This window comes from Sorex araneus, chromosome X, assembly GCF_027595985.1.
Source record: "Sorex araneus isolate mSorAra2 chromosome X, mSorAra2.pri, whole genome shotgun sequence".
NCBI lineage: Eukaryota > Metazoa > Chordata > Mammalia > Eulipotyphla > Soricidae > Sorex > Sorex araneus.
The window spans coordinates 144,805,503-144,824,602 of NC_073313.1; the positions used below are offsets into that span (position 1 = coordinate 144,805,503).

General features: G+C 50.4%; 1 protein-coding gene across 2 annotated transcripts; it reads right to left on the minus strand.

The window, feature by feature from the left end:
- Positions 1 to 6,246: 6,246 nt before the first annotated feature.
- Positions 6,247 to 18,788, minus strand: EFNB1 (ephrin B1). Of its 2 annotated transcripts, none has more exons than XM_055121019.1 (5): positions 18,658 to 18,788; positions 9,456 to 9,733; positions 8,603 to 8,695; positions 8,284 to 8,403; positions 6,247 to 8,137 (listed from the first exon to the last, which is right to left on the minus strand). In XM_055121019.1, exons 1-5 carry the CDS (start codon positions 18,783 to 18,785, stop codon positions 7,725 to 7,727), a joined length of 1,032 nt encoding a protein of 343 aa, XP_054976994.1. In that variant the 5' UTR covers positions 18,786 to 18,788; the 3' UTR covers positions 6,247 to 7,724. The 2 variants fall into 2 exon arrangements, with proteins under 2 accessions (XP_054976994.1, XP_004615804.1); XM_004615747.2 differs by having other exon boundaries at positions 8,275 to 8,403.
- Positions 18,789 to 19,100: the final 312 nt, after the last annotated feature.

The following is a 19,100-nucleotide window of genomic DNA, read 5'->3' on the forward strand; positions in this document are numbered from 1 at the left end:
GGGAAGCTTCCAACTGTCCCAAATGGGCAGGAAATTCTCAGTAACTTGCTAGCTTCTCCCAGAGGGAGAAGTAGGTTATAAGATATCCCGCGGCCGTGAAGCTGCGGCCAAATAAAATCCAAATAAAATACCAATATATCAAATCAGTGAGAATGGACTATATAAAAAAGCCAGAAATATCCAGTTCAACATGGATGGACTGGGGGGTTTCATGTTAAGGGAAATGTGTCAGGAAGAGAATCTCAAGCAAATAACTGCTCTCACTCATAGGTGAGAGCAACTATCAACTCACGCACTCATAGGTCATATAAAGAAGCAAAGTAAGGTAATAGACAATGTCCAATGAAAACAAGCCCTTACAGACTTACATAACTGAGATTACCTAAGGAAGGTGGTGTAGGGGACCATGGAACAGAAAAATGTCCTAATGACTGTGTGGTTATTGCCCCTTGCTGGTAGATGTGGTGTGGTAACAACATAAATATATTGTTGTATACTAATGTTACCACAATAAAATTAAAAAAAAAAACACAAAGTCAACCTGGTAGTTTCTAGATTAGGTCCCTCTGTGGAAAAACTTTGGGTGAGTTTAGAACAGACACCTGTGCTTTTTAAATACTCTCTTTTTCCTCTTTAGGATTTAGGGTTTTTTTTCTTATAAATTCATTTGTCTTTTTAGTTTTAACTGAAGGGAAAGAGATTTTTTTCCATACGCCCATTTTTGGTACCTGGGCTTCGGTCTCCCTGTCCCCAGGCTTGCTGGTAAGCAACTCCACCATTGTGATGAGACATTAATTAGGCAGATATCGAGGGACAAGTTTCAGGAGAAGGCTTGGCAAAGCTTGGAGAGCCTTCTCAGGAGTGTGGGGGTAAGAGAGTAATTTGGTCAGGATTAAAGAATGGAAGGGGGGAGGGGATTTCACAAAGAAAAAAGTGAGAAGTCCTGCTTGTTGCCTGTCTCAATAGAGAAAGGCTTCCTTCCCCAGGCGATGTCATTAAATCATGGGTTCTTCTGGCCTTTCCTTTCTTTTGTTTTGATTCAACACTCCCAGGTCTCACTGAGGAGTGCCGCCAATGAATAACTTGCTAGAGGAAGGGATCTCTGTGTCCAAGCAAGCAAACCATGACAGGACAGGGGTGGGGGTCTGAGAACTGTAGTGGTTTAAAGAGTCAACAAGCTCTAAGTGAGAACTGGGTGAGGGCCAGTGTCCCTGAATTCTTTGTGTGACTTTGGGCAGTTTCTTCTTCCCCTCATTGGGCCTCAGTTTTCCCATCCTTCTAACAAGGGGGCTGGACTGGAAGGTCTCTAAATACCCGCACAGCTTGAAAGATTCCTTTCTCTTCTCTGAATCTGCCCAGGGGGAAGCCTAGGGAGCTGGGGCACCAGCAGGGGCTGAGAATTCCCTGGAAATTTGCATGTGAAAGCATGTTACTGCCATGGCTATTAGTGTTGCAGTGGGGATAGAAACAGGGCAAGGACAGCTAAAAGCCAGGCCCTGGAGCAACAACTGCTTATATGGGGGAGGGAGAGAGAAACATGCAGAAGTGTACATGGGAGGCTGGAACTCCAGCTTTGGTTCCCAGAGGAGTATGAGCCCACAATCTATAATGTCCCCTGCCCAGCCTTAACATGCCCAGTGCTGAGACTGGGCCACAAACCAACAGGTCTGGACCCCCTGGTGCGTCCAAGTTGTTTTGTGATTTCAGAACTATGTGAGGTACCACAGGAGAGGGCCCTTCAGGGCAGGGGCTGAATTGTTACTGCATTTTCCAAGTCTGTTCCAACAACGCCTAAATCTCCCATGTTTTCCTCAGGGCTATAATGTGCTTTATAATGTGTTTTGATAATTGCCTTGTGTCAACTTAGTTTGTCAATATAAATACTGCATACATGTAGGTTTCATTTTGTTCTTGTACACACAAACACCTGGGGAGTTTAGGAGAACAAAACAACAGGGTGCAAGAAGGGCACTCAGCTCTGACCTGTCAGGTAAAAGAGCTAGCTCTGAGGCCTTCCAGCAGTCACTGTGTACCTCTGATCTCTCTGTTTACCCATCAGAGGTTTGGTCTATAAAAGAGCTCTCAGAAAATGTCCTAAATCTATTGTTCTGTGGCCTCTGACCTCTTAGGTTCTACTAAACAGGTATGAGGATTGCCAGGGAGGCCACCAGCTAATCCCCAAGAAAGCAAGAGTACAGCAAATAGAACCCAGACACCATGGAGTCTCTGGCTCAGGGATGGCCCCAGAATCTCCTTAGCTTCTCCTGGTGCCCTGAAACCAGTGAAATGAGCTACTTGTGACTTTTCCATATGGAAAAACTAAGAGAACGAGGGATTATTCTCTCAGAAGCTAGTTCCTCACCCACTACCCTCTGCAGCAGCTGGAAGAGCCCAAATTCATGGAGGAGGCAAGGAATGAGGACACCTTTCATAGTTTGACTTTGTGAAGTATTTATTAGAATGCATTTTAGGCAGACCACATCTCAGGTGACACAGGATTGGAATGGAAAAGATAGGCTAGAGATGGAGTCTCAAGATGATTTCTCAAGAGGATGTCTATGAACTATGCCAAGCTCAACTTTGGTCAGCTGCCAGGGGCTTGGAGCCTACTCCAAAAGTAAGAAGTATCCCTGGGAATCAATCACAGGCCCAGAGCCAACTGACTATTACTCCACATCTCATGGGAAAAGCAGCAGCCATCATTAACTAGGGCTATCTACATGCTAGGCATTCAACATTAGTGTGGGGAGGGGGAGAATATAGATGAATTAACATGTAAGAGATGAACTTTGGAACCCAAGATTTCAATTTGTGTTTACTCCATTTTGTCTCTCACATTCAGATGATCTATCACCACACAGGCATAGCTAAGAGATAACCAAAAACTGAAAGACCTTTATGGAAAGTAAGGTTCTCTGGGAGCAGCGTTCTTGTCTATCTTGTTCATCACTGTACCAGAATGATCAGAGTACCGTGTCATATAGTAAGTGCTCAGTCAATATTTTCTGAAGTAGTGATGGTGTTTACTCCCACTCGTCACTACCCAGACAGAGAAACTGAGGCCCATAGGGACAGATTCTTGTCAGGTCCTGATCAAAAAATCATGGTATAGGTGGACTGGCCCTCAGGTCTCCAGCCTGTTAGCCTGGGTTCTGGACCCTACTGTGTTCTCAGCCTACTCCCCTGCTTCCCTATCTCTTCACATATTCTTTATGTGTTCCCAGCATTCCCTCATTTCTTTCTCTTTGCCAGCTGGATAATTAACCACTGAAAACAGAACCTATAATTACCCTCTTCCCCATGCCCTTAAATTTATTTCAGTTTGGGCTCCATGACCCTTGTCCTGGATGGGGGCTGGTATCCCCTCGGCAACTTCCCAAATGGGGAGCCAAGATAATAAGCACCAGCTGGGCCTCAGACCCCCAGATCTTACGACCAGGTATATAGGAGGCCTGCAGCAGATGGGAGAGGAGGGTCCCCAGACAGGCTGAGGCTGACTCAGCTGGGGTGTCATTGGGATGGTGATGTGCCTGGGCAGAACAGGAGAGCAAAGGCAGACAGGCAGGATTTCTGAGAGAGATCAGTGCCAGATGGCCAGAGGGCTGCTTACACAGATGAACCCAACTTAGTCGAGTCTGGCTTTGGTTTCTCTTGTGTCTTTGGATCTACTCTCATTCCCCTGCCTAGTCAGTTCCAGACCGGCCCTGTCCTAAAGTCTCAAGGTCCTCTGGGAGCTCCATTACAGTAAGTTACAAGAGCCCTGACCTTCAAGTTCCTCAAAGCCTGTTCCTTTATGGAAACTGAAGGCCCAGAAGGTACCTGCCCAGCTTGGTTCATCGGTGATCTGAACTCAGCCTGCAGAGGAAGTGAGGCAGCCCCACCCTCACCCCGGAAGCATCCTCTATTCCTGAGTCACCAGGCGCTTAGGCCCAGCTGGGACAGGAAGGAACTTCCCTTTGAGGGTGGGGCCTGTCTGGGGCCCTACCATGGGAGGCTCACATCTTGCCTCCAGCTATCTGAGCTTTGTTCCTCCCTTACCCAGCCATGTGGGAAGGGAATAGTGAAGGATATTACTCTTCAAGATCCCCAAGGAAGCATAATGTTAGGTCTCACCAGAGAAAGGGCAAGGAGAGAGAACATAGGGCAAAGGAGCTACCCCTCAAGGCAGCTTTTCCTATTATCTAATAGAGAAGTAAAAGGCTTGTCCTTGAATTCTAGTGTTTCTATTCACCTAATGTGTTCTTAGGCAAATCACCGGCCTGTAAGGAGCTCCATTTCCTCAAGTATGAGGCAAATAATTTCTCACCTTCAAAAGGAAGTTCCTGAGACTCCCTGAGACAGTGTGTATGAAAGTGTTTGAAACAAATAGCAGGAACCGTCCAGGTGAGGGGCACAGCAGAGAAAGTGCCCCCTGTGTCATCAATACCACAATGGGCACCGAGCTCAAAGCAGTGCCAGACTTGACACTCTGACTAGGACCAGTAGGGACAATGAGTCCCAAACCCTTTGGATTGTCGGAAAGACTTCCCCATATTTCTATTTCCATATCCCACAAATTTTACCCCACACTCCATGAACACTCCTAAGGAGGCCCCAGATACGCAAACCCCCAGCAGTTAGCTGAGGGAAGCTGGCATCCTGAACTGAGTGGGGTCCCACCCAAGGGCACTTAGTTGGAGCAGTATGGGAAGGGTTCGCACAATCCAGGAATGTCCTCTACACCCCCCCCCCCACCAGACATTACTCCAGACTTAGCCAGCCCAGGTTAGAGACACCTGGCTCACGCAAGGCCCCACTCTGGGCAGGCAGTCAAGCAGCAGAGGCAGCATCTGATCCAGGCACTTCCTTTGGTTAATGAGAAACCAAACAAACAGCCTCTGCCCTAGCTGGCTCTAGGAGCACCCCGAGCAGGCCCAACCCTGCTCTGGCCAAGCCTCCCTTCCCTCTGTCCTATAGGTCCTATGGCTCTCCTCCCCCTTCTCCATACAGCCACTTCCCTCAGAGCCAAGCCTCCTCCTTGGCTGGTTTACTGGCACTTCCTGCTCCGGATCACTAAGTACTCCCCCTTCCTCCCTCCTCCTCCTTTCCTTTAGTAGCCTCTTACTCACTTTGAGCCGCTGAGATCTCACTTATACTCCTCTCCTGACTTTAGTCTGGTCTTAGCCATCTCCATAGGAAATACCCTCAATAAGAATTGCAGTAGACCCAGACCCAGGCTAAATCAGGAAGGTCCCAGGTCTTGTTTTTCTGTGACTCAGCTGCGGATTGAGGCCCAACCATCTTCATGGTCCCTTATTACACTCTGACCTGAGCAAGTGACTCTTCAGCCTGTGGAACAGAGAATAGTGCTTAGGGCTGCTCTACCTTGAGGCCTTCAACTGCCAGCCAGAAGCCCCCAAGTATCCTGTGATGAGGACTCTGGTGTGGCCCAGTCCCGAAGACAGAAGATTCTTGTGGCTACGAAGTAAGCGAATTAGTCTTAAGCAGCCCCACTATCCAGTGGGAAACAGTGGAAGTCCAGTTCTTAGGAAGTTATTCTATCCACCTCCGGGCGTCTTGAGGCAGGACAGGGCTGGGCCTGCCAGCAGGTCTCAGATATAGCTTCAGCCAGGTGGTGGCAGTACTTGTGGACACACCCAGGTTCCCATGGGAACACCCCTCCTCCATCAACTCTTTGCCTAACGCCAGACTGGGCAGATGCCCATGGCGCCTGCTACAAAGGTAATGGGATGGAAAGGGGGAAATGATCACAGACTGCAGAGGAATAAGAGGGCAGAGAAAATTGGGGGAGAGTAGGAAGGACATAGGGCACTTGAAACATCTTGTTTCACTGGGTAAACTACCCTCTTCTGAGACCTCCAACTTGGTGGTTTGGGCACAGAAAATCAAAAGGAACACTCACTCAGACTTGTTCTCTCACTTTCTCTCTCATTCTTGCTCTCTCTTTTTCTTTCCCTACCTTGCTCACTCACTTTCTCACACACAACTCACTCATTCATACTTCATTTCCCAATCTCATGACACCATGTTACACCCATTTCTCTAAGAGGTTAATTTTCCTTTAGTTCTTCTTTTTTTCTGAGGACAAAGCAATAGGAAAACAATTCAGAGTTTGTTCAAAACACTTGTTCTCGTTCTCTCTCATTTTGTTTTCTCTCTGTCCCTCCCTACCTTGCTCACTCATTTTCTCTCTCACACACATACTCACTCACTCATACTTCATTCCCCAATATCACGACACCATTTTACACCCATTTCTCCAAGAAGTTATTTTTTTTTAGTTCTCTTTTTTTTTTCTAAGAAAAAAGCAACAGGAAAATAATTCAGAGTTTATACAAAACATCTTTACATTATTTTTTTTCCAAAAAGACTAGTATTTACAGAAATGGGAACAGAAACAAAAACAAAAAAACCCTTCAGACTACCACCTGGAAGGGGTTGGCTCTTTGCTTCCCTCTCCCACCTGGCACTGTGTGGGCAGCTGGCCAGGAGGCAGTGTGGCGGTGGATGGTATGAAGCCTAGCTCCTTCCATGGTCACTCTGGGAGAGCCTGCAAGGCACACTCATTTGGCAATCTGCTAGCAGTCATGCTGGCAAGGAGCTGGGATCAAAGTGCACAGCATGCTGGCCCAGCCCTGGCAGCCTCTTTCTCTTTCTAGGGCCTAGGCCAAGACTGGGTGGCTAGTAGGATCTGGGTTGTGTGATAACCCATCTATGTTAGAGCCCAGAAACGCAGCCTGTCTGATCTTACACCCACTTAGGTCTCTGCCCAAGCCTCTGTTTCCCCACCAGGCCAAAGAATGCCAAAGATGAGAGAACAGGACAGGTAAGGGGGGGAGGAACTCCCAGTTCTGCAGGGCAAATAGCCACCTGGGCAACTCACCTCCCTCCACCTTCTATGAGGTCATCTGCCTGCAGCAGCTCTCCTGTTCCCTAGGCAACAGCCAATTAAGACGCTAATTACCGTGAGAGTGAGGGAAGCAGGAGATGCCCAAGAACCTCACAAGGAAGGGATTTTTTTTTGGGTGGCAGGTGCTAGCCCCTTACCAAGATCAGCTTTGCAGAAGAAAGGTTAGGAGGCAGGGCAAAACACCTTGACTAATGAATGGCACTCTTCTCATCTCTTTTGGGTACATACATTGCTGGCCTGCTCCCCCAACCCTCCCACCAAACACCAAGGAGTCTGTCAATTAATGACATCCTATGCTTCCTGGCTGGCCACATCCTGCCCCAGGCCCCTTATACTGGGTTGGGCTAAGCTCAGAAAACTGGGGGTAAGGAGGGGCTACTTTTTCCATTTTTCAACTTTTCTTCAAAAAATACAGATGAAAAATAGTTGACAGCTAAAAATATGAACACAAAACATTTAAAACAGTGAGGATAGTTGACAAGCAGTCCTGGGCAAGGGGCAAGGGGGCAAGGGGGGCAGGGTCCGTGGACCATCTCCATGACTGCTGGCCGTCATTGTCCAGTCCTGCTCCCCAAGAAGGGGCACCCCCACAGAGCCCAGAGGCCTGACCAGAGGGGGAAGGCACAAGAGCATGGGGGTGGAGGCATGAGTACCCCCTCAGAAGCCCCAGGGCAGGGCAAAAGGGGATTATAAAAAGGCAAAAAACTACAAAACTAAATACAAAGGTGGGCACAGCTGGCAAGGGGAGGGGTGTAGGGTAGAGAGAAATGTGGTCCAAGCCAACTGTCCTTCTGGGCCTGAGGCCACCAAGCTCTCAGACCTTGTAGTAGATGTTCGCTGGGCTCTGGGGTGGCATCTCCTGGACGATGTAGACGGGGTGCCCGTAGTCCCCACTCACCTTCTCATAGTGGGGGCAGTAGTTGTTTTCTGTAGTCCGTAAGGGGATGATGATGTCACTGGGTTCAGTTCCTGCGGTGCCACTGCCCGCCTTGGGACTGGCTAGGGTACTGAGTGAGAGGGCAGGTGCCCGCTGCTGTGTGTGCTTGCGGTGTCGCTTGCGTAGCTTTAGTAGCAGAACTGTCAGGAAGATGATGATGAGCAGGAATATGACGCAGCCAGCACCAACAGCTGCAAACAATGCCACTTTGGAGTTGAAGAAGCTGTCGGGGTCCCCGCTGCCACCACCACTCACACCTGAACCACTCTTCTCTTCCTGGTTCACAGTTTCTGAAAAGAGGGAGGGAGGGGAGAAATGTTGAGCCAAGGGTCCCAGGGATATACGGCAGATCTCAGGCTGCGCCAGATCCTCATTTCCTCAGATTCAGACTCTGAAAAGGTATTCTCAGAAACACCTATACACTCACCATGCTTACCATCAGAGTCACCCAGAGCTCCTCGGCCACCAGGGGCCTGAGTGGCCATCTTGATAGTGTTGTCTGCCTCCTTGCTGGGCCAGCTGGTAGTCAGCTGCTCAGGTGTCACGGCATTGGGATCTGGGGATGGAGAGAAGACACATGAGAGGAAGAGACTCCATCAACACAGGTTGATTCAGTCATCTATGGTGAACCAAAGTGACCAGTAGACCAAACCTCAAATATCCTGCACTGTTCCTCCCTTAATTCCCGCACACCCATATCGAGCAAAAATGCCTCTCACAAAAGCATAATGAGGGCCATCAGACCAGGCACTCACCTTGCCCAACCTTCATGATGATCTTCATGGTGCGTGTGCGGCACACACCTCCCTCTCGGTTCTCCAAACCCTCCAGGCTCCCATTAGATGTAGCTAAAAGACCAAACAAGTTAGGTGAACTTCTTGAAGTTAGAAAGTCTGTTCATGTTACCCACAAACCGTGGCCCATACAGAAAGAACCGGGAGTCAAGAAGTAGCAAACAGCTACCACAGAGAACCTCCCACAAGGACCAAGGTAGCCTAGCCCAGTCCAACTGAGCCCGGCCTAGGAACTAGACCTCCCCCAAGGGCCCTGCTCTTCTATCATGACCAGGCATTGGCCCTTCTTTCTCAGTGGACACAAAGCTGTGTCTTCTCATTAGGTGATAGTACTCAGGGGCAAGGCATTGGAACTAGAATCTTGAGGAAGGTTTCTATCCAGACTGGAAGAAATCTGGATTATGAATCAGGAGAACAGGATTGGAGTCCATTTCTATCCCTAAGTCTCTGTGTGCTTTAGGACATGAAGACTCCTTATCTCTTGTACTGCAGTTTCAAGAGAACAGAAAGGTAGAACAGTTGATGGATCCACAAGCACTCTGTTTAAGACTTGTTATTAGAGGGACCGTGAAAAAGAGAGAGCACCATCAACTAATTTCTCATCTTATTCAACATCTAGAGCCAAGAAAACTGGAAGTGGGCTCCTGGGTGAATGTTAGAGTCACAATTTCAAGGCCAGACAGTGAGGAATGCATGTCAGTATTCAAAGAGGACAGAGTGGGCAGGGCCTTCACTGCATGCTTTCTCATTGTACCACAAAGAAGCAGTTACAACTCCAGAATAAGAGAGAAGGACAAGATGGGTAGGAACTCACAGGTGATGTAGTAATCATGGTGTTTCTTGAACTCCAGACCCATGTAATTGGGGCTGAACTCCTGGAACTTGATGGTGAAGCGGATTTCCTGCTCTGGCCTATTGCATGTGACGAGCACGTTGGGGTCAAGCACAGTGCTGCAGGCAGCTGCCTGCTCTGGCCGCACCAGGTATAGTTTGTAGTACTCGTAGGGTCGCCCTGCTTCTGCTCGGGGGCAGATGATGTCCAACTTGTCTCCGATTTTTGGATAGATCACCAGGCCCTTCCCACTCAGGAACCTGCCCAGAAAAAAGAAAGTCAGTCATTTGTGTGTATGTGTGTGTGTGTGTGTGTGTGTGTGTGTGTGTGTGTGTATCCTCTGCCATGCTGGACCCAGGACAACAGACAATGAGGGCTGGGCCAGGCCCAGTGGCTGAATATGGCAAGAATATGCATACTCCCATTCTATGGAGAGAAAGAACCACACTGACAACAGGGTATGAAAACGAAAGGGGTGGCCCATGGACAAGGCTGCCAGGTATGAACTGCCAGGCAGGGTGAAGCACTACCTATCTGAAGGAAACCTTTGTCATAATGTGGCATTTCTGCAGGGGCGCTGACATGGCTAAAGGGTTGAATATTGCAATATCAGGCCTGGGCTGCCAGGGTAGGGCAGCCCTTTCCTCTTCCCACACCCAACATGCTCATATTATTTCACATCCACTGCTACTGCCTCCTCTGCAACACATATATGGTTAAGTGCATGCATGTGTGTGTTGCACACATGCAACAAGATCATACATGCTTTAGTCACCACCCCCGCAGCTCCCAACCAAAAGCTGGGGAATCAAAACCTGTCTAGAACCCATTCCTTATGTCCCTTCATTGTTAATCGTAGACTTGATGGGAAGATAGAGGCAGGGACTGACTGGAATCTGGTCAGAGATTATGATGAGCATACTCTAACCAGGTATAACTCTATAGAGTCATCCTCAGTGCTACTGCCCAGCATTTTATCTGAGACCTATGCTACCCCCATAATCCAATACTTGAAAATTTTCAATCCTAAGAACAAAGAGAGAAAAGCGCAATCAAAAACCACAGCACATATAAATTAGGGCCCAGTAAACTTGCCCATCAATGTTATAATCCCCCTACCTCCTGAACACAGCTTCTGCTTTATATCTGAGAGGAAATGAATGCAGATATCTGAATCAGGTTCATATTCTAATCCGGAAGTGCAAGAACTAGAGAATAGTAGGTTGAGGGAAGTTGATCAGGATAACTTATTCACATCTCTTTGTCTTTTCCTAACCACACAGGAAGAGTGTGGAGTTTTCTTAAGCAAACTCCTTTTTTTCCTTTTTTGTTGGGGGAGAGGTATTAGGCCACATCCAGCTGTGCTAAGCGATTACTACAGGCTCTAGACTCTGGTGGGATTTAATCCAAGAGGGACTTGTGGGACCATATGGGGTGCTTGGGATCGAGCTCAGGATGGCCACATGCCAAGCAAGTATCTCTAACTAGTGTACTATCTCTTTGGCCCTTCTGAGGCAATTCTGAGCCTGGGAAGGTTGGATCTGGGAGCAAGGAAATAATATCCAAAAGGACAAGATTTTGGAATCATACAGCTGTGGTCCTTACTTGCTTTGCAACCTTGAGATGGGTTGCCTAATCTTCCTGAGCTAGGTCTGTTCCTTGATAGATAAACCTGAAATAGTAAGAGCCCAGCATGACAGAGTTGTTGAAGGGAAACACAATGATACACAAATGCATAACACATGCTTGACCCCTGCTTATTGTCTAGTCTGTGAAAAGGCAGCGGTTCAGATATTACCAACAACTACCTATGAGCCCCGTCTTGTTTCTTGAGGGGAAAAAAAGAGAGAACATGGAAGAAAACACATTCCTATCCTCAAGTACTTTGCTGTCTAGTGTGTGTCAGAAAAGTAAATGGTCACACTCTAATAATGCTCAAACATCAAGGGTTGGAGGAAGTGAGAGAAAGAAAGTTCACCTGACTGGATGATCAGATATGGTTTCACAGGAAGGGCAGGATGAAAGTGGGGCCTGCGTGAGGTATAAATCAACACAGTAAGAGGGAACAGTAATGGTTGGGAAAGCTCTGCCAGGCAGAAAGGGCTTAATGGTCACAGTAAGTAGTGTGGGTTTCATCCCACTAAGGGCAGCCCTTTCAGAAGGAAAAGCAATTGAAGGACTGGAGGCAGTATTTCAACAGAAAGAAGCTTACAGAATAAAAGTGTAGTCCCACTTATTCATATGGACTTATTCCATATGAGAAACACAAGCCATGTGGGCTTCTTAAAATTCAGAGTCCTCATCCAAGGGATGGAAATGACACTCAAAAAATGAGTAGGGGATCTCAATCAAGTAGATAATAAAAAGTAGTCATCCCTCCATGTTCAGGGGCCTCCCCCAAGCTTGGGTGTCATCTGGCTGAGTGGGGGGAGGGGGTAAAAAAACTACAACTAGATCTCTACCTTGCTACCTAATTATGCAGTAACCCAGTATGTCAGAAAAGAAGCACATATGGAATGACAGTCCGTGAAAATTTCAGAAAAGGGTCAAGATAGTAGAGTAAATAAATGCATGCCTTGCATGTGGCTGGGCCTGGTTTGATTCCTGGCACCACATGGTCTCTAAACATCTCCAGGTGCCTGGAGGCCCTCAACTTCACAGGGTGGCGGGGTAATCCCTAGCACTTCAAGCCAAAGCAACATTGCATCCTCAGGCCTCCCCATTAAATCGCTGGCACGGTTGGCTAAAGATTACCAGGAGGGACACCCAGGCCTCCTATTTCCCAGAAGTCCCCCTTCCCCACCTAAATATTTGAGAGAGAAGGTTTGTGGAAAGACCCCTGACACCATTTTTAAAAGTTGAAAATTTTCTCCAATGCCTCTATAATTCCCACTGACATTTTTCACTTTCCAATCAATCCATACACACAAGTTTCTCTCCAAAAGGGCGTCCAAAACAACTTCTAACAATTCACACAGAAGGAACCAGAGAACAGAATAAAAGTGAAAGATTAGGTAAAGGTCTCCTTGAAGAGAGGTATCTAAAGCCATCTTGAGGAGACTAAGCAAACTCAGTATGAGAACCCCTATGGGTGCAAGAAGATCTAAAGCATTTATTTCAATAAGACTCTACCTGGAGATGACAGTAGGTAGGGAAGAGAAGACAAAAGCATCTAGGCCAGCTTGCCTTCTTAAGCACTTAGTCCTGCCTATTTCACTAAGGATTGTTGTATGCCCTGAGCGCATTCCCCCATCGCTACTGTCTCTGGAGTCCCATAATTGGCACTGAGCTACACAGGGTTCTATCTCTAACACAGAGACACTGAGGAAGCAGATGTCTACAGATTAAGGAAACAGATAGTGAGTGGGGGAGGAGAAAAGACTATTGCCCCCAATCCCCTCAGACTCTCTTCAACCCCAGTGAACAGACTTCATAAATATTCATAAACTAATTTGCATAGCAGCTGGCAGAGGGAAATTCACCTTCCCCTAAAGTACAAAAAGGAGAGAAGTCTGATGAGCCCTGCCTTTTTCAACCCCTGAGCTCCTATCATGGTGCCTTCTTGGCATCTTCCCCACTCCTGGGAAAACTGCTTCCTGGCCCATGAGAAGTTCGAAAAACTGGCTAGGGGCCCTGAGGTATGAGTGAGACAGAAGCACAAAGGTACAATTGCTAGTCATACCATGCATGGAGAACCTGCAGATCTCACCTATATTCACCAGGTTAGGAGTTAGGAGAGGAGGGAAGGAAGAAGGAATCTCTCCTTCAAGTTAAACTTTCGTTTTTATTGGTCACCATGAATTATAAAGTTATTCATGGTTTGGTTTCAGGCATACAATGTTCCAACACCAATTCCTTCATCAGTGTCTACTTCCCTCAACCAATGCCCCCACCAAGTTTCCCTCGAGACCCCCACAGTTTGCCTCTATGGCAAGCACTCTCTTCTTTATTTTCTTCCATTCAGACACTGTGGTTTACTATACTGTTGCTTATGAGGTATCATGCATGTCATTTTTGTCCCCCTTTTCAAAATGGCACTCACCCAATTGCAAACAAAGTCAATCAAAGCTTTCCTTCTTGGGGCCACCACAAGACACAGCCCTTTCCTGGAAAGGGGACGATCTAACAGAACACCTTATATAGGTCACCGCAGTTACCCCTAAGACCTTCCACCCTCAGCCTCCAATTACCCTAAGACCCACGGATCACTCCCCAGAGAGCAGAAGATCTAGAGTGAGTCAGTCTGAGCATTCTTGCTTCTGTCTTATGGCCTGTCTCTTCTCCAAGCTAGTCTATCTCTTTCTCCCTCCCGGGCTTAAAAGTACAGTCATGATAGCTGAAAAGAATTACAGGAAACGGAATGCCTAAAAGTATGGGAGCAGTAGCTTCCAGGGCCCTGGACTGGTCACAGGACACTTGTCTCACTGCTTCATTTTTTTTCCACTGAGCCCCTTCTCCCCTTCTCTTGACCTACGTTTGGGAGATCCTGCAATCATGGGGTTGTGCTCAGAAAATGGACCACATCTAACCAAACGTATACATCTTCCCTTTTCCCCTTCTCTCGGGCTGTAAGAACATGTGGTTACAGCGTGGCCATCGGGAGAGGCTGGTCCCCAGCCTTGCTAGTCCAAACTAAGACTCTAGTCATAGTCTGGATCCAGTGACCCCAACATGACTGTACCTGTACTCATAGGGTGGCAGGACCAGTAGCAGACAGACCCCAAGCTAGAGCTCAAGTCTGCTCTCATCCAAGCAAGGGTGGGGAGCCCCCAAATTAAAGGCTCCTCTTTCACTCCCCCAGCTCCACCCAGCCCCTGAGGCAGCAGGAGCAGGCCTGGCGTGTCCCAGCAGTGCCCGCCCAGGCGTGGGTGGGCAGGAACAGCAGCTGGGGCCTGGCATACACACAGCAGTGGTGGAGGCAGGGAAGCCAGGAGAGTCCCTGAGAAAGTCACTCTCCCTGTGGACCCTAAACTCTTGCTCTTCTTTGTACTCATCTGGCTGGGTTCCAATGAGGGCTTCACCCTACTTCCTATCTGCCTTCTATTACTATCTGAAAGGAAGTGAAATCCCTAGCCCTGAAAGGAATCAAAGGTACTAGGCAGAACTCAGAAGAGAAAATGCCGAGCAGTGAATTGCTTGCCTTTAGTTGGGTCACCCTAGCAGGCTGTCCTCAGAGGTCAGATCTCCAATCAGAAGCCCCAGAATGTCAAATGACGAATCCAGAAGGGCCTGAGTCACAGGAGAGAAGCATGTACACCTATGTGGTGAGAGGGAAACCCAGGGAGTAGGGAGCCAACACCTCTCCCCAAACACCACTCCTAAATGCCTATCTCATTGACTCCATAGCAGTAGAAAGGTGTTGAAAGCATGGCCCCTAGAATAGCTCTGCCCCTTTAAATGGAGTAGTCTTAGAAAAGTCCTTTCCCTTCTCTGAATTTATGTCTCCAAATCTGGATAGTGGGGGCAAAGCCCACTTTCCAGGGCTACTCACATCTGCTTGGTGTGTGGCCCAGTGCCGTCCATCTGTTAGCACATCAAGCATAGCACTAGCCATAAGGAAGAAGCCAACAGAGTATCCACTACTGGTTGCTAACATCCCCACCCCAGAAAGACAACAATTAAAAAATCTAGGAGGGGCCATTATGGTGCACAGAGCAAGGAACCCAAGATGTAGCTCGTGAGCATCCTTTCCTCAACTCCCCTAATAACCACACACCGGGCTCAACTCCAAAACTATAGTTCCCATGGCAACCAGCAGCCTCCCGGCTGACCCAGCCTCTCCATAGTCCTAACCTCAGACAATGATGCACAGTAGTATCCAGGGGTTGCCCATTCCCATCCGCCAGATCTGATGAATCAGTGTGGAGCCTGGGACAGGAGAAAAAGGGACACCCTTTTCTCAGCCTCAGGGGCCTGTCTAGTTCTTGCTGCCTCACACGGGGTTGGAAAGGCAAGGGAAGAGGGAATTTTAGTAGTTGCTGCTTCCTAGCAAGCTCAGGACCCCACCTGTGGCCAATCAGCCACAGAGTAGGAGAGGTCAGATCCCTAGCTACGCCTCCAGAGCTGGCCTCCCCAGGACTGTGAGCTGGAACAGCTGTGAGGGAGCTGAAACCAATGCGTTGGTTTGGTTCATAGTAGGGAAGCATGGTTTGGGGTCTGCTGCTGCCCCCACCCAAGCTAAATAGAGTCAAGGGTCCAACACACAAAAGTAAGCCCACATCCCCACCCCCTCACAGAGAAGATGTAATGTGATATCAGGCACATTCCCACACCCCTGGAGGTGGGGAAACCTAAGTGGGGGGCAGGAAGGGGTTAGGAAGGAATGGAGAGACTGAACCACAGCAGCTGGACTTGGCTGAGGACTCAAGTATGAGGCCTGCCGGCTGCCCCAAACTCTCAGGGGAAGAGTTGGGGGAGGGGGCGGCACACATGCATGTACACAGGAGAACACATGCACACACAAGCACACATACATACTGGCTCCTCCCAACCTCATGTAGAATGAGACTCACCTCTCCATTCTGTGTTCATGGGGCAAATCTGACAAAAATGGCCAAGGAAACAGAAGACCTCCCTATCCAGGGGCTGTCACACTAGATTGCCCTGGCAGCAATTTGGGAAAGAGGCTGAGCGACTCGAGAGGTACTTCCAGGAGAGGTGAACCAGTACATGGATCCTGAAACCTGAAAATGTACCCTCAGACTCACCAATTCTTATTTTGATTTTTCCCCAAGAAGGAAGCAATTAAGCAGGGTTTATAGGCACTGGGAGATTTGCGGGGGAGGGGAGAGAAGCTCCTGACAGGGCTGAGGAGACCAAAAGCCTGGAGAAAAGGGGAGGGAAGAGAGAAAATGAGCCTGTGAGGGAGAGCACAGGCATGTGCGAGAGAGACAAAAGGACTTGAGAGAAAGAGGCAGAGAGTGACTAAGAGTGAGAGGGAGTGTGAGAAAGAGGGAGAGCAGGCAAGTCAAACTGGAGAGGGGAGGTGAGCATGGCTTAAAGAGGGTGTGAGAGGGCCAAGCTCCGGGGACCTAAGAGGGAGAACTGGGGCAGCCAGCAGAGAGGGAAAGACAGAGGCTATTTATTTGAAAGGCTGTGACAACAAGAGGATTGGGCACTGTGGCAGAGGCAGCCCCCAAGAGCTCAAGTGGAGCCGAGGGCAGTCCATCCCCTGTCTTTCAGGCCCCTGCCATCCCCCCTCCTACACACACCACATTTCAGCCTCCTGGGCCTGGAGAGAACTCTGAGAGGGAGGGCACTGTGGTCCCAGATCAGTCCCAGACCATTCTCAAGACCTATTCAATTATAGGATGGAATTTGTGTAAGGCTTATGCATCCTTGGTCAACCCCCATTCCTGCCCCAGGATGCCTGCCTCCAGTGTGAAATGGGCTGGGTGGGGGTGGGGGGCAGGGTGGAAGACAGACCTCAAAAACCTGTAAACCTGTCCAGAGCACTAAAAGCTCAAAACACAAAAGGCGGGGGGGGGGGGGGGGGAAGCTCAGAGAGATCTTGTTTCCCCCGGCTTCCCCCCACCCCCCAGCTCTGCAGGAGAACTTCTTTCCAGCTGTGGAGCAGCATGCTATCTCTGGTTAGAGACCTGTGAGAGCAATTAGGTCACTCTCAGGAGCCCCTGGGATGGGTTACCCCAGGAAGACTTCAGCTCTTCTGGCTCAAGAGATCATTTCCAGCCTCCACTCTCCCAGTCAGGAACTGGACACTTCACAAGCTTTCCTGGGCTACTCAGTCCAGTCCCCCATCCCCCCAACCCCGCCATCGTTCTGAATCCCTGCTGTTCAGAGAGCACTGACTAAAGAAGTTCTTGCCGACTGCTTTTCTTACACAAAGGTGAGGCCCTCTGCCCCGACCCTGGTTTAGCCATCCTACTGGCCAGTTCATAGGACAGTACCTTAACCCCAAAGGCGAAGGAAAGAAGCTGCCTTTTCCTACTCTAGGAATGAATGATACCTTTTCACCTGAACCTGAACGCAAGAGGCTCCAGCCAGGGAAGTTAGCAGGGAGCTCGGAGAGAATGGGCAGGAAGAGATTCCTTTCCGAGTCTTCCCCCTAGCCCTTGTCTGCTCAGTTTCCCAGTGAGCGGGGGCGAGCACATACTGCCAGCACCTCCAGAAAACAGGGAAGAAAGCATTTTGACCCTCGGTTCCAAGTAGAGCTCTGGATACCCAAAGGAAAAAAAAAAGGTTCAGAGGTCATTTCCAACAGCCCCAGTTACTTCCCATCACCAACCCAGAAATCACTGAGCCACCGCCATGTAAAGGGGGGGAGGGCAATTTGTGAACGTGAAGGAGGAGAAGAAAAGAAAGCATCTCGACGGAGCTGCCTCCCCAACTCCTCGGCGCGAGCAACTCCCCCATGTGAGGGGCGGCTAGGCTGCGTGGCCAACTAACCTGCTTGGACAGGAATCCTCCCACCCCCCACCCACCTCCCTGGCCGCTCAGCGGCGGCCACGAGCCTGCAAGCTCTGACTCCCGGTCCCACCGGAGCCCCGACGGGCGCAGGCTCCCGTGTCCCCCGCGCCCCGCGCCCACCCCAGCTCTCTCCCACCCGCTGCCTTTGTGAGCCCGAGCGCGGTGCCCGCCTTTCCAGGGCCGGGCCGGGGCAGGCAGAAAAGGAGGGTGGGGGAGGCGGCTGGAAGAGGAGGCAAGAGAAAAAGCCAGTGCGGCACCCGGGGAAGAAAGAGCCATGAAAAGGGAGCGAAGGCTGAATGGAGCGGCAGGCGCCGCCGCCCGGCCCGAGCAGGGGGCCCGCGCCCCGCTCTCCTCTCGGCTCCGCAAAGGCGTGTTCTGGCCTCGGCCCCCGCCCGGGTCAAGCTTGCGCGACCCGCCACGTTCCCAGGGGCCCCCCGAGGAGGGCTCTGCACGCTCCCACCCATCCTCGGCCGTGCCCTCCAGCTCCTGGGGCTCCCCGCGCCGCCCGGTGCCACCCTCTCGCCTCGATCCCGGGGGGGGGGGTCAGCACTCAAGCCAAGGGCCCCCACCCACCCCACCCCGCCGCACCCTGCTCCGCCCGCCCACAGAAACACACTACTCGGGGAAGAGAGACAAAATGGGGCGCCGCGCCTCCTGCGAACACCTCCCCGGACGGACGCACTCGGGGGTGGGGGGTGGGAGCCACACACGGCCTCGCCCTCCTGGGCCCAGAAAGCAGCGGGCAGAAGTTACTCACTTGGGGTTCAGGGAGCTCCAGGACACCGGCTCCAGGTTCTTGGCCAGCGGCGTGGCGAGCCTGCACAAAGCCAACACGACCATCGCCACCAGCCACTTGCCGAGCCAACGCTGCCCCGGCCGGGCCATCTTCCCCCGAGGCAGGCTGCACTTCGGGATCCCCCCGGCGCCCCCCGCTGCAGTGCTCTCCTCGCCTGGCGGTGCCGCGCTGTGCTCCAGGGGGGCTCAAGCGCCCATCCTCTTCCGCCGCCGGCCTCCAAGTGCTCCCCTCCCGGCGGCTTCGCTGTCGCTCCTCGCAGCCCGGCCGGCCAGGGGGTTGGGGGGGGACTCACTGGGCAGCCGCCCCCGACCCGGGCATGGACCGCCGCCTCCAAGGGCTCGCTCCCTCGGCCCACTCCGCCTCACGGGACGCGGGGGCTCGACGCCCCCCGGGAGATCCCGCCC